This window comes from Macaca thibetana, chromosome 2, assembly GCF_024542745.1.
Source record: "Macaca thibetana thibetana isolate TM-01 chromosome 2, ASM2454274v1, whole genome shotgun sequence".
NCBI classification, from domain to species: Eukaryota; Metazoa; Chordata; class Mammalia; order Primates; family Cercopithecidae; genus Macaca; species Macaca thibetana.
Window position 1 is genome coordinate 95,824,741 of NC_065579.1, and position 16,595 is coordinate 95,841,335.

At 37.3% G+C, this 16,595-nt stretch overlaps 1 protein-coding gene across 7 annotated transcripts in view; it reads right to left on the reverse strand.

The window, feature by feature from the left end:
- The window catches only part of ULK4 (unc-51 like kinase 4), a 709,752-nt gene that overhangs the window by 416,199 nt on the left and 276,958 nt on the right, over positions 1-16,595 (reverse strand). For all 7 annotated transcript variants that reach the window (XM_050780350.1, XM_050780346.1, XM_050780348.1 and 4 more), the window contains one exon: positions 4,558-4,650. In XM_050780350.1, coding sequence (XP_050636307.1) covers positions 4,558-4,650 — 93 coding nt within the window. The remainder of the gene's footprint in view (positions 1-4,557; positions 4,651-16,595) is intronic.

A 16,595-nucleotide genomic window follows, 5' to 3' on the forward strand; every position in this document is an offset into this window, starting at 1 on the left:
CTCTAAGGTTAATGAGTGCCATTTTAGGCACTTGCCAAAATCAGGGGTGACATTCCCTAACACAAAGACTAATTTTTTTGGTTACAGTAAGCATATAAACAGAGCATTCATAGAAATTCACCATATATTAGGCCAAAGTAAATAATAAGACAGAAATAGAACAAAAAATATTACCTGATCACAATGCAATAAAACTAGAAATTAATATCAAAGACTTAATCGTCACAATAAGGGAATGGCGAAGATCACATATACACTAATTTGATAAAGGTTTTGAATTAATAGGCACTTGTACACAGACGGTGGAGAGAAAACTGGCGCAACTTAGATTGGGGAAAATTTGGCAACATCTCTCAAAATTACAAATACTTAGACCAGTGGTTCTCAAACTTGTTTGTACATTTAACAGCTGGGGAGCGTCTAATTACTGATGCCAGTGTCTAGCCCTAGAGATTGTGATTTAATTGGCCTAGGGTATGGCCTGGACTTCAAATTTTTTAGAAGCTCCCCAAGTGATACTAATGTACAGCCAAGTTTGGAAATCGCTTGCTTAAATCTCTTTTGATAAGCAATTCCATGTCTCATTTATGGTACACATATATTCACACACATGATCAATGTCCTATTTCATTAACTGTAGCTTTGTTTTATAATACTAAAAGATTAGGAAAGAACAAATATTCACCTAAAGGAGACTTGTTAAATCAATATGTAATATTGATAAAATGAAACACTATGTATCTGTTTAAAAGAGTGGCACAGATAGTATATGAATTACATTTCAATAAAACTGTTAATTTTTAAAAGAGGTCCAGAAATGATATAGACAGCATGCTACTGTCTATGTGAAAAACAGTACACACACACACACACACACACACACACAAACTGGCGGCAGTGGTTCTCTCTGGAGGAAGGATTGCTTTTCTTTGTATACCCTTTCAAATACTGAAGTTCCAAACATGTTATGTATTAACTCTGAAAAATAAATTTTTTAAATTAAAATGAAATATAAAATCAATGTGGTCATGTTCCCCAAGCAAACAGAATTTTTATGAGGTAACATTCAAAGGCGCACAAGCGAACGTTTTGGAATGATAGAAACCCTCTTTATCTTAATTGTGATGGTGGTTTACATAATTGTGTACCTTCTTCAAAACTCATAGAACTATATACCTCAAATGAGTGATTTTAATCCATGTAAATTATATCTCAATAAACCTGTTTGTTTATTTATTTACTTAAAGCTTACATGACAGCCGAGGCCTCTTGAACAATGCTGATAGAAATGTAAATTGGTACAACCCACCTGGGAAACTCCTTTATGGTACAGTGTATCCATTGGATCTGGATTACCACAAGCCCTCAGACCCAGCATTTTTACCCCTGCATAGGAATATTCATAGCTGCACTCTTCATGACAGCAAAAATATGGAACAATCCAGACTTTGTTAAAAGTAAAATGGATTGGGTGACTGTGGTGTATTTGTGCAATGGAAAGCCAAGAGAAGATGATTTGGTTTGAAAAGTAGCATTGCCCAGACCAAGGAACCGTTGGCAAAGGGCATAAGAAGAAAAAGATACATACGCATTCCTTGACCATATGAAGGGGCAGTCATTCTCACTCATAAGAGAAATACATGTTAAAATTACTCTGAAATAACTCATTTCACCTGTCACAATGGCAACATTGCAAAGTTTAATGAGTTTTGATGGCAAGACTTGTAAAGAAGTAAGCATCCTCAGATATGTCCTTTGGAGGTGTAAAATGGTAAACCCAAGGGAAAAAAATTTGGCCATATAAAAAAAAGTTCAATGTATTTCTCCTTCGATACTCAATACATTTATAGGAAGTATCCAATAAGATATACATTCATGCATACAAAATTACACATTTATGAGAGTATTCATTATTTGCAATTGCACAAGATTAGAAACAAGTCTATCCATTAGACACTAGAAAAGTTATATCCATGCAATGGAAGATCTTACCACTGTAAAACACAATGTAGAAGCTCTCTATGTATTGATACAGAAGCAAATCTAGAGGATAGACAGTTAAGTGAAAAAAATCAAAGGGCAGAAAAACATACATAACATGCTAGTTGTGTATAAAAGAAAGAAAAGAGGCCAAGTGTGGCAGCGAACGTCTGTAATTCCAGCAGTCTGGGAGGCCGAGGCAGGCGGATCACCTGAGGTTGGGAGTTTGAGACCAGCCTGACCAACGTGGAGAAACCCTGTCTCTACTAAAAAATACAAAACAAATTAGCCGGGTGTGGCGACTCATGCCTGTAATCCCAGCTACTCGGGAGGCTGAGGCAGGAGGATAGCTTGAACCCAGGAGGCATATACACAGGTATATACACATATGTGTGTGTGTATACTCATATATATATACTCATATACATACATACAGATAGGCAGGCAGGCAGGCAGAGAGAGAGAGAGAGAGAGACAGACAGACAGACAGACAGACAGAATTTAAGTAGCCAGAAAAAATTCAGGAGGACATACACCAAAATAGTAACAATTACTACCCCTAAGGGAGAAACCTGTGAGGCAGAGGGTGTGGGGGATGGAGAAGCCAAGAAGATCTCTTGATTTTATTGTTAGAATTTAAGGCAAAAACAGTATATTCAAATATTACTTGTTCGATCAAAACAAAAAAATACAAAAACTATTCCACTAAAGTCTGCTTGTAAACTTTTTTTAAAAACTAGAGTAAATGGACTTCTAAACCTAGTCTCTAATCACTTTTAAGATAAAAAGATTCTATAGAGGCCAAAGAACTGCTTCTACTTCTCTATGGTTTTTCTCCTCAATATGAGGAAATTAAGCTGAATAGAGTTGGCAAGAAGGAAAAGGAGTCTAGAAAACTTGACACGTGAATGAGCCAAAGTTACAGTTAAAAAAGTAATTGCAATCTGTTCAATCTAATGAAAGGATAAAATTAGGATACAGTATTAGCACATGATGTCAAAAGTCCAGGCAAGAAATAACTATCTGAATTTTTATGCAACTTCTAATACAGATTCAGTCTTTAGAATTAAATTTCTTCTTCAGGAATGGAGAATGATCCCTTCTGAGTGATGAATTTGGAAGGCTCATTGCTCAGGCTCTCTAAAAGGCTATAGAAACAGTGAAGCAAACACTTTGCTTCCAATTGGCAAAGATAAAAAGGGTATTAGTTTAGTGCTCCCCAGATTATTTTGCAACATGGCTCAGAGAACAGAGGGTAGTATTTACATGGCATCCTTTGGAAATGGATAAGGGAAGGTAATAGGCTCGAGAACTACTACAGCCCCAGCATAACCCAAACCCAAAAGACCAAGAGCAACTTGTCTCCTGTGACTCAGTCACAGCAAATCTACGTGTCCTGACACACCCACTGGGATGAGTGTTTTGGATATGAGCACTTTCTAATAACAGCCTTTCTTGTTTGCTAGTAACAACAGTCATAGTGGCTCATAATAATGCAGTACTTTCTGTGACTGGACACCAGACCAGAGGAAATCAAGATGGTAGGGGCTATGTGATTTAGTTCTTTGTTAAAGACCAACTGGTAGCTCTGGAGATGCACTGTACCTACAGATGGTATTCAAATCCCAAAAGGTCCTCAGACACCACCTGTACAAGAAAAGTAGTTTTCTTGTTTGAAAGCAAAAAGAACCTCTTCCTTTCTCCTTTCTTTCCCTTCTGTGGACCTCTCAGACAAACTATTCTTCACAAATCTAAAAACATCCCAGCAACTAGTTCTAAAGAAATTTGGCATCATCATATTCAATACCTTCAATAAAGATAAAAGCTCTCTACCACTTAAGAAAAAAAAAATACACACACACACACACACACACACACACACACACACACACACACACATATATATATATATATCAGACAGGTGAGGTGGCTCATGCCTGTAATTCCAGCACTTTGGGAGGCCAAGGTGGGTGGATCACCTGAGGTCAGGAGTTCAAGACCAGCCTGGCCAACATGGTGAAACCCCATCTCTACTAAAAACACAAAAATTAGCTGGGCATGGTGGCGGGTGCCTGTAATCCCAGCTACTCAGGAGGCTGAGGCAGAAGAATCGCTTGAACCCAGGAGGCGGGGGTTGCAGTGAGCTGAGATGGCGCCACTGCACTCCAGCCTGGGTGACATAGAGTAAGACTCCATCTCAAAAAAAAAAAGCATGTCAACTAAATAAAATGGTAGCAAATAATAGTCGATAAATACTATTGAGATTTAATAAACTGCTCAGTACAAAATGAGGCACCAATTTTAAAGTACATATATTGTTTTATCTCTTAAGAGAAGTTACCATTTTAAAGCAGCATGCATTCCACAGTATGCTGACTCTAATAAGAATTAAAACTTCTACGAGAGTCAAAACAGCATAAATGACAGATATTACAATCCATGAAACATTAAAAAAATGACGATTTTGACAACTCAAACGTTAGTCTTTTGGAATCTCATCTTTAATAACATTTTCAGAACACATAAAATTCATTTTATAGGTGAGACACAAGAAAAAGAAATTTGAACTTCCAGTACCTTGTGAAAGTTGGGTTGTGTTCAGTCAACGCAACTAGCAGTTTCAGAGCATAGGCTGGTACCGGGTCAGGTTCTACAAGAATGTGCTCATACCTGAAATGATAAAGATATTTAAAAAGTATTCAGTAGGAAAAATTCTGTCCAACCTCGAATTCTATATCCAGCAAAACTATCGATTTAGCTTGAGACAGAAAGATATTTTACATACTAATAAAGATTTAAGTAATTTACCTCTCATGTGCCCCTTCTCAGAAAGTTACTGGCAAATATGCTCTATTGAAATAAGAGAATAAACCAAATATAGAAAGACAAAAGAAAAAACAACTCAGTAGTTGTTCTCACTTAAATGCTACTCTGAACAATAGAAATAATATACCATAAGGTACAAACATCTGAAACATATACAGACACTGAAATAAATGTATGAGTTATAGGACCTACACAGGTTACTTAACCTCATGAAGTCTGAAACAACTTCACTCTCCAATGCTGATAATGATACTCACTTACTTCAAAAAATATTGCTGTTGGGAAGATTCAGTGAGATAATCCATGTAAAACAAGTAGTACTGAGCTGGGCATATAGTAAGAGATCAATAAACACTAGGCGTTTGTGTTAAAGGTCTCCAAGAACATCCTCACATTCAGAGACTCGTTAGAGAATTCACAGGACTCAGCATGGCTAAGATGTAGCACAGCAGCATTGTAAGGCCATCTCTGAATCACATGGGAAAGGATGCACGCAGAGGACTACAGGATGTCATGTGCCAGTTTCCTTATGTCCTCTGTCTTCCATGAGGGGTCACACACAGCACACTCTTCCCCCAGCAACGAAAATGCAGCACATGTGTGTGATGTTTCTGCCCAAGGAAGTCTACTGAGTACTCAATGGCCAAAGTTTTTATGAGGGGCTGGTCATGTAGGCAACCTCTATCTAAAATGTATGAAAATTCCAGATTCCCAGAAGGAAAGCAGCTGTGTTCAGCATAAACCAGACTGTCTGCTCAAACAGTTGAGGCACAGTGAGCTACCCTTATCAGCTAAGTGTTAATTGGGTGTACTCTGACGGTCAAGTTCCTAGATGTCTAGCCAATGACAATATTTTGTTTACAAAATTTTTTTTTAAAAAATCCTAAATTAAATGTATTACCAAAGAGAATAAAACTCCAAAATGTTTTCATCAAAATTTCCACAACAAGTTCTCCCAAGATTGTTTTCCCATGTGATTTGCTAGGCAGAGGCTGATTTATGTACTTCATCTTACCTGTTCGAGGTTAACTCTCCAGTATGCAGCACTGTGTAGATGCTCAATAAACGAGCATCAAATGAATAAACAAACAAACTAACCAATTTTATTATTTAATTCTTTGGAATAGCCAACAACTAAAAAGGGAGAAAAATATCTCTAAAATTCCTAACTGGATATTTTAAAAATCTATGATATAAAACAGATGCCTTTCATCTACAGAATAGGGCCCCATGCTTACTCAGAGCTTATTTACTGTCATTTTGGAAATCACTGTATAACAAGCCTAATTATATAGCCTGTAAGCCCACAACCATTAAAAAGGAGCTAAGTAAAGAGAAGAGAGGGACTATTACAGGAAGGCAACCAATGAATTATAAGAAGTAGGACTTGAAAGCATAAGAAAAACAAAAGAAATCAATCCCAAGAACCCCAAGCAAAGAATAGCCTGTGGAGCATTTAATACAGAGTAAGAAGTTGCTCAAATTCAAATGGGACCTGAAGCCCACTACACACCACAATGTCCAAAACTGGAGTAATCAGTCAAGGCAATGTTAAGTGGAATGCAGTGTTCTGTTTAAGAAGTCAGGAAATATCATATTTTAGAAAATTTGCTTAAATTTTAAAATTATAGTAGTTAAAGGATTTGCCCATGTATAAAATATATAGTATAATCAAGTGTGAGTAATTTCAAGAATGAAAAAAATCAACATTAGGAAATCAGTTAATATATTTTATCATATAAATAAAACAAATACCAAGCAAGCATCTTTAGGGATAATAAAAATGTCTGATAAAATTTAACATCTACTTCAAATTTTGTTTAAAAAAAGACACAACTTAGCATACTAGAGAGAGATCATTAGTTCCTTTACGAATTCTTATGAAATAAAAGGTTCTTGCCATCTTGAGTAAAGAGTATGTAAGAATATTCTCAAAGTATAATAATTTGCTAGAAGGACTCACAAAACTCTTAAAACTTGTTACACTCCCAACTATGGTTTATTACAGTGAAAGGATGCAGATTAAAATCAGCAAAGAGAAGAGGCGCATAGGGCACAGACAAAGAGAGACCAGGACAAGCTTCCAGCTGTCATCTCCCAGTAGAGTTGTACAGTGTTTACTCCTCCCAGTAGCAATGTGTGCAACATTGGTGAAGTACTATCAACCAGAGAAGATCACCTGAGCCTTGGTGTCCAGGGCTTTTACTGGAGGTTGGTCATGTAGGCATGGATCACTTGTGGAATTGACCTTAGTGTCCCAGTCTCTAGCTCCTCCAGAGGTCAAGCTGATGTGTTGTAGCCCAAGGCCCCCATCATAACTCACAATGTTACTGCCATAAATTATCAGGCAAGGCTCAAGGTCTCATGAATTCAAAGGCACTCTTACCAGGGAGGATATTCCAAGGCCAGGAAGTTATCTCCCAGGCGGCAGTCAAGGATCAGTTTCTCTAGAATGTGCAAAGTTTGAACACCCTACACATGATGAGTTAACCCTTTATGGCATACATCCCTAAGAAGGAAACTGAGAGGCACTGTCATTAAAGTCAGAAATAAAATAACAATCCTCTTCCACTGCTTACCAGTATTTGGAAATTGTCTGGCCAGGCAGATTGAAGTGACAGTGAGAAACTTCTGATGAGTCCTTCATGTACCCTGGATAACCAGCTCTCCTTGTTCCCACTCCAAGACATACTTGAATCACAGAAGGAAGGAGCCACAAGCCTGTGAATTTTTATAAAGCTTCCCAAGTAATTGTCTTATTCACGTGCTTGTGTGGAAATCACAAGAGGAAATATGGACAACAACTACTTAGAAATACAACAGAAAAAAACATTCTCAACAGGGCTGGAAAATATATCTTAAAATAGACTTGAAACATATAGAATCCAAATGTAAAAAGAAAACATTGGCTAGGGATGGTGGCTCACACCTGTAATCCCAGCACTTTGGGAGGCCAAGGTGGGAGAATTACAGGAGACCAGGAGTTAGAGACCAGCCTGGGCAACATAGTAAGACCCTGTCTATAAAAAAAGAAAAAGATTCTTTTTAATTAATCGGGTGCAATGGCACACACCTATAGTACTAGCTACTCAGGAGGCTGAGGCGAGAGGATTGCTTGAGCCCAGGCATTTAAGGCTGCAGTGAGCTATGATGGTACTAGTACACTCCAGCCTAGGTGACAGAGCAAGACCCTGTCTCTTAAAAAAAAAAAGAGAGAGAGAGAGAGACAAAGAAAACACACTGCTGAAACATTACTGGCTGAAATCAAAGTGTCTTGAGGTTGTTTGAGGTTATCTAACCTTGAAACAGGAGGGAAAAATAAAGCTTGCACTAGCTTGCGTGTAAGAATTTTCCCAAAGAATATTGCTTTGTTTCCCTCCGGTTGGAAAAAATGATGGGCAAAATTCATATTGGGCACGTTTAGAATACAAATACTGAATATATTTTAGTTTAATCAAATGATAGGCTTGTAATGGTCAGCAAGATCAAGCCAAAAGTAGGCTGTGATTTATTAAGCTCATCTTTGAAAAAGCAGCTAGTAATTGAGTTTTGCACTCCTTTGAATGCAACTTAGCAGAAAAAAATATATAGTGATGAGCCCTGACTCTTGAAATGGCCTCAGAGAAGACTGACTAGTGAAGAGCTGGCCCATTTGATGGACTAGGGGCTGGAGAGGAATACTCCAAGTGCCCTGAGGCTGGCCAGAGATTAAGATCACTGTTGACAGTGCCCTGTCCAGACGGTGCCCTGGAACCTCACACTTCTTTCTCCAGGATCTTCTCTAACCAAGATGTCTTTGCTAGAGACCAAAACAGGAAAGATGCAGGCAAGAAAGACCATTCATACTAAATTCAGATCCATTCCAAAGAAGAGAAAATCCCTTTTAAAAATCACATATTCGGGACCTAAGGCAAGAAGCTAAAGATGAGATAGTCCCCAACTCTTAATTCTTCATTACCAATCCTATAATTAATAAATCCCTATCTTGTCAAGTGCCTGGTATAGACACTGCCCAATTAGGTCAGCTGGGAGAAAACTGAAACTGGTATATAAACAACTCTGGATTATCATGAGAAAATATTCTGAGGGATGTGACCAAACAATTGGTCAAGCGGAGAAGTGACTCCAATTTTGTTGAGGGGAGGGAGAAGGAACTGTATAATAAAGAAGTCCATTCTGCAGGGATTAAGTCAGAGACTCAAATTTTCATCTCAATAAAGTGTGCTCTGAGAATGTGAAGGAGTGATTCCAGAATATTCAAGAAACTTCAGGGTTTGAGGAATGTTCCTACAATGAGGAAGATTCTGCTACATGAAAGGCTAGAATACATTATACAACCACAATAATTATTACATATAGGGTGGAATAAAGAATATACACATACAGTTATGTGCCACATAATGACATTTTTGGTCAACGACAGATGGCATATACAACAGCGGTCATATAAAAAATTTTTTCTGTATCTTTTCTGTTTGGATACATAAATTCTTACCATTGTATTACAGTTAGCAGCAGTATTCAGTGCAGTAATAGGCTGCATAGGTTTGCAGCCTGGGAGCAAAAGGCTATACCATAGAGCCTAGGGGTGTAGTAGGCTGTGCCACCTAGGTTTGTATAAGGTAAACTCCATGATGTCTTCACAATGATAACACTGCCTAATGATGCACCATTTCTCAGAAGGTACTCCCACATGGCGCACGACTATAAATCAAAAGAAAAGAAAGGTAACACCTAGCACTGGATAGGAAAGAGTAAATTTAGAAAGGGAGTTAGACTGGTTAGACCATATCTCAAGAAAATATATCTCTAATAAATTAAAATTTTAAGGAAAAAATTTTGACTTTATTAGAATACTAAAAATGAGTAAATATTTACATATTGTTGGGCAAGAAGGCCTCTTTAGCATAACAAATGTAAAATGAATGAGAAAAATACTTATAACCTTAAAGTTTTTTTTTTTAAGATGGAGTCTCACTCTGTCCCCCAGGCTGGAGTGCAGTGGCTCTATCTCAGCTCACCGCAAGCTCCATCTCCTGGGTTCACGCCATTTTCCTTCCTCAGCCTTACGAGTAGCTGGGACTACAGGCACCCGCCACCATGCCCGGCTAATTTTTTGTATTTTTAGTAGAGACGGGGTTTCATCGTGTTAGCCAGGATGGTCTTGATCTCCTGACCTCATAATTCACCCATTTCAGCCTCCCAAAGTGCTGGGATTACAGGTGTGAGCCACCGCGCCCGGCCACCTTGAAGTTCTTAATTTAAATATTTCTCAATGGCAAAACCACCATAAACAAACCAAATGAGGAAAAGATAACTTGCAGAATGTGGGTAAAACAAAAAAGTTAATATTCTTACTATATAAAGAGCTACTGCAAATCAATAAACAAACCACAGAAAAATGGACACAATTCACAAAGAAGGAAATAAATGGCCAAGAAGCATGGGGAAGAAATGGTCTACGTCATCGACATCTGGAGGAATGCAAATTAGAGCTAACAAGGGCACAATAAAATGGGCAGTTTTATAAAGGGAAGCTGGTAATATAAACTGTTGATCCTGTTTAAAAAAATTGGCAGAATGTTTTAAATACCTTTAAAATGCATATAATTTTGAGGGTCGGGAGGAGAGACAGGGTCTTCCTTTGTTGCCCAGGCTGGAGTACGTTAGTAAGATCATGGCTCATTGCAGCCTCAACCTTCCAGGATCAAAGGATCCCCCAACCTCAGCCCAGGTCCCTCCCCACTCCCACCCCAAAGTATCTGAGATCACAGGCTCATGCAACCTAATTGTTTTATTTCTTGTAGAGACAAAGTCTCACTATGTTGCCCAGGCTGGTCTCAAACTCTTAGGCTCTAAGGATCCTCCCGCCTTGGCCTCCCAAAGTGCTGGGTCTACAGGAGTGAGCCACTATGCCTGGCCAAAATGTATATGAATTTTAACACAGAAATTCTATCCCTAGAGACTCTACAAAAGGAAACAAGGATGTGTCCAAGGATGTAGCCATAAAAAATGGTTTTTGCAGCATTATATATAATGTATAATACTGGGGAACTCCTAGATATTCAGTGATTAGGAATTGTTCAAATGATTTTTAGTACATCTACAAATGTAGGTATAGATAATTGTATAAGACAGCCAATAATATAGTGTTATATAAATTTAGATACAGTCACAGACATAGATAATAACAATACAATGTCGAGGAATAGTGGGGACAGACAGGTTCCAAACAGAGAATTTCAGAAAATGCTAAGTAAATCTCACCAGGAATGAAGAAACCATAGAATGAAGCAGGAAGATACTAACTTAAAATGGCAGGCAAGAAGCAAAACATTGAGAGTTTTGAATAGTTGAGTAAATGCTGTTAATGTGTTCTACAATCTTTAGGTTAAAATGTTTCTAAGCAAGGGAAGGAATTGAGAAAGGTAATGTGTTAAAATGCAAATCTAATAGAATGCGACATGGATCTGAGGCTTAAGTTTACAGAGATGTGTGTGGAAAGAGATATTCTGGGTTTAGGTAAATAGCAGGCTGCCAAACAGCAAGGATATTGAGGTAAAATCTAACTTTTGAGAAGGTTAAGTACATTCCTCTAGACTGCTACAAGAAAGGGGTAGATGGCTGATTCTTCTTAGCATTTCTGCACAGTGTCTTTCAAAATGTGAACTAGGTGACATCTTTAGTCCGCTTCAAAACTTTATAAAATAAAATTAGGTATAAATCAAACAATAGTTAACTTCAGGACTTCCCAGTCTTGTGAGTTTTATGTGATTGAGCTCTGTGTGATTCTCTGGTGTTTTGCATGGATACATAGATAAAAGTATATCAATAGTTAAATGGATACATAAATGAATAGTAAAATGGACAGTCAGGTGGGAAAACCTATATATACTCATATATATAGGTATGTATATATGTATATACATACACGTGTATGTATATATACATATACACACTTTTTTAAGTAAAAGAAACGTAGGTACTTCAAAATAAATGTTAAATATAATTGTACATAGTAAGCTCTACTCTCTTCTGGGTTGTCTCTTCAATTAGATCAACAGCAAATTTTCATTATGAAAGCCTAAAATAGATAGAAGAAATCACTTAAATAACACTCAAGATTTACAAAACATATGCGAAGAACTGAAGTAGTAGAATTATCCTGACTATCCTGATTGAGAGGGAGCAAATAATATTTATCTTTATGCTCTATTACCTACCGTTGACTCCCAAACTATCCCAATTTACATTTCGGTAGTTAGTAACCCAAAGAGGGAGATTACTGTACCTAAATGTGCCAATTTAGGCACAGACTCAAAACATTATACAATGATTAAGTAAAAGAAATAAGGTAGAATATGATGATGCTTTTGATGAAAATTATCTGAAGTTAAATTTTTATCTACAAAAGATTTATCAAAGGTGAAAAACACCCCTTGCTCACAGATTGGAAGAATTAACATCATTAAAATGACCATACTGCCCAAAGCAATCTACAGATACAATGAAATCTCTATGAAAATACCAAAGTCATTTTTTACAGAAATAGAAAAATAATCTAAAAATTCATATGCAATGACAAAAACAAAAAAGGCCAGAATAGCCAAAGCAATGCTGAGCAAAAAGAATAAATCTAGAAGCATCACACTACCTGACTTCAAAATATATTATAAGGCTATAGTAACTAAAACAGCATGGTATTGGTATAAAAATAGACACACAGATCAATGGAACAGAATAGAGAACTAAGAAGCAAATCAACACATTTGTAGCCAATTAATCTTCAACAAAGCCATCAACAACACACACTGAGGAAAGGACACTCTCTTCAATAAATGGTACTGAGAAAACTGGAAAACCATATCCAGAAGAATGAAATGGGACCTGTCTCTCATCATATATAATCACAATAGATTAAAGACATAAAACTTGAAACTATAAAACTGCTAAAAGAAAACATAGGGAAAACTCTTCAGGACATCGGTCTAGGGAGAGATTTTATAGCTACGACATCAAAAGCACAAGCAACAAAAACAAAAACAGACAAATGGGACTATATTAAACTTAAAAGCTTCTACGCAGCACAATAAAGTCAACAGAGTTTGTTGTTGACTTTATTCAAAAAATAAGAGACAATCTGTTTACTGTGAGAAAATATTTGCAAACTACACAACCAAGAGGGGAACTAATATCCAGAATATATAAGGAACTCAACTCAGCAGTAAAAAACCAATAATAATAATAATAATAATAATCCCATTTAAAAGTGAGCAAAGGACATAAATATTTCTCAAAAGAAGACATAAAAATGGCCAACAGGTACATGAAAAAATGCTCAACATCACATCAACAGGGAAATGCAAGTGAAAACCACAATGAGATATCATCTTATACTGATTAAAATGGCTACTATGAAAAAGATGAAAAATAAGAGATATTGGCAAGAATGCTGAGAAAGGGGAATTCTTATGCATTGTTGTGAGAATGTAATATAGCCATTATGAAAAACAGTATGGAGACTTCCCAAAAAACTTAAAATAGAACTACCACATGATCCAGCAATCCCACTGTTAGGTATTTATCCAAAGGAAAAGAGATCAGTATATCAAAGAAACACATGCATTCCCATGTTTCTTGCAGCACTATTCACAATAGAAAAGATCAGGAATCAACCTAGTGTCCATCAACGAATGTGAGATACATACTCAATGGAATACTCTTCAACCACAAAAAAGAATGAAATCATGTCATTTGCAGCAATATGGATGAAATGGAGAAATGGAGGTCATTACATTAAGTGAAACAAGCCAGGCAGAGACAGACAAATACCACATTCTCTTATATGTGGGAGCCAAAAAAGTTTATCTCACAGAGTTAGAGGGTGGAATGATACATTCCAGACACTAGGGAGAATGTATAGGCAGAGTGGGGAATGAAGAAAAGGTGGTTAATGGGTACAAACATACAGTTAACTAGAAGGAATAGCTCTACTCTTTGATAGAGAAGTAGAGTGACTGTAGTTAACAACAATGTATTCTACTTTTAAAATAGCTAAAAGAGAGGACTTGAAATATACTGATGCATAGAAATACTAAACACTTGGGTAATAAGATACCCCAAATACTCTTGACTTAATCATTACACATTCCATGCATGTAACAAAATTTCACATGTGCCCATAAATATGTACAAATATAATATATCCAAAATTTTTATGTTTTAAGACAGGGTCTCATTCTGTCACCAAGGCTGGAATACAGTGGCACGATCACAGTTCCCTGCAGCCTTGACTTTCCTGAGCTTAAGTGATCCTCCTACCTCAGCCTCCCAAGTGGCTAGGACTATAGGCACACAGCACCATGCCCAGCTAATTTTTTCTAATTTTTTGTAGAGACAGTCTCACTATGTTCCCCAGGCTGGTGTCGAACTCCTGGCCTCAAGCAATCTGCCTGCCTCAGCCTATCAAAGTGCTGGGATTACATGTGTGAGCCACCATACCCAGACAAAACTTTCTTTTTTTAATTAAAAAAAAATTAAGTAAAGAACAAAAATAAAATACTCCTTTCTATTGTGATTCCTATCAAAGATGGTCAAGTTCATACCTATTTTAACATAGAATGCTTATAGCTAAGGGAGACAAAGAAGCAATACAGAAGCATCCCAGTGTCCTTTGAGCCACAAACAGAGAAATCAGGTAGTCAAACTCAAGACTTTTGCTGGACATTATTCATAAGGCAACTAAACAACCCTACAGTGTGTTGCCACTGATAGATAAATTCCAGTTCCTAAAAGGAAATGCCATTCTAATTTGTAAGGAATATATTCCTTTCTCAGATTCTAAAAAACAAAGCCTTAATAATTTATGAAGTTATTATGGCCCTGATAATTTTACAGGTCACAAGAGAATTACAAAAAAAGAAGGGCTGTACTCATTTTCCCCAGGAGAGAAATGTTCAATGTCATACTGTTATAAAATATTGTAAGCACATTTATATCAGCATGATCTCTTTTCAATACAAACACTCAAAGCTAAAAATATATATATATAAAACTAAAATGTATGTTGGCAAAATGGTTCCAGTCTACCAAAGGCAAATCGCACAGCATATTTTTCCCACAGCTTGCAACATCACTTAAGCCTTTTCTGACTTTGCTATCTAAAACAGCCAGCCCCTCCCTCATTCCCCTTACCAAGACACACACTCTCCCCTTACAATGTTTCATATTTTTCTTTATAGTACTCACAATTAGCTAAAGTCATCCCACATATTTATTTCTTTATTGCTTTGTCTTGACCACAGGAATGTAAGCTCACTGAGGGGCAGGAATTTAACCATTGCATCCCCAGTGCCTAGCACATGGAAGTCACTTAATATGTATTTATGGAATGAATTAATTTAAAAAAGAAAAAAGGCCGGGCGCAGTGGCTCAAGCCTGTAATCCCAGCACTTTGGGAGGCCGAGATGGGCGGATCACGAGGTCAGGAGATCGAGACCATCCTGGCTAACATGGAAGTCTCACAAAAAACTAGCCGGGCGAGGTGGCGGGCGCCTGTAGTCCCAGCTACTCCGGAGGCTGAGGCAGGAGAATGTAAACCCGGGAGGCGGAGCTTGCAGTGAGCTGAATCCGGCCACTTAAGAGCAAGACTCCGTCTCAAAAAAAAAAAACAAACAAACAAACAAATAAAAAAGAAAAAAAAGAGGCAGTGAGGAAGACTGGAAGGATCTTGAACTGCATATGCACAATCACACGATGTAGTACTAATACAAATTAGATTTACATTCATAAGAGTATGAAAATTTCCACCTCCCCAATAATAAGCAATGGTGTTTCCTGAGTGAAAAATCTAGTCCCATTTACAGATAAATACTAAAAGAGAAATGCCCTCACCTTATGTAACACATCTCAGAAAAAAATGTCCAAATAGTCAGCATAAGACTACTTTCAGTACTGACATTTCATTGATAATAACTTTGATATTAAACTTCTGAGAGGTGCTGATTTTAATTAATAAGGTCAATTTGGGCTTAAGTTCCATTAAACACTGCCTCTTCTCTTCTGCATAAACCTTTAAAATTAAATCTTGTCTCTCAGCTGAAAAAAAATCATGGTGATTTTCTGAGTATATGTGGTATCTTTTCTCCCAGAAGAGAAGCAAATCTTTGCTTATTAATCACACAGATAACTGAGTTATGACACTGGCATTCCAACTATCTTGAAAAAAGGAAGAAGTGAGTGCATACACACCAAGTTATAGGCAAGGTCAAGATTCACATCCAAACAAGAACCACAAGATAAAGATTATCATGGCCAGTATCACCAACTTAGTTAGTACAGAGTTTCCTCAAGCTGGTGGCAAAATATGAAGTCAGACAGAGTCAAAGCATGACAAGGATTTGACACATCATTTTCAGCTTGAAGATGGAGGGATTCTGTAAGAAGAAATGCAGGTACCTTAAGGCACATAAGGCAGCACAGATATGGGTACTGTAATCCTATAAATGCACCATGGGTTGAGTAATTGCCCCCCAAAAAAGTATGTCTAAGTAATAACACCCAAAAAACACATCAATGTGACCTTATTTAGAAAAAGGGTTTCTGGCAGCCGGGCATGGTGGTTCACGCCTGTAATCCCAGCACTTTGGGAGGCTGAGGCAGGCTGATCACAAGGTCAAGAGATCGAGACCATCCTGGCCAACATGGTGAAACCCCGTATCTACTAAAAATACAAAAATAGCTGGGTGTGGTGGCACACACCTGTAGTCTCAGCTACTCGGGAGGCTGAG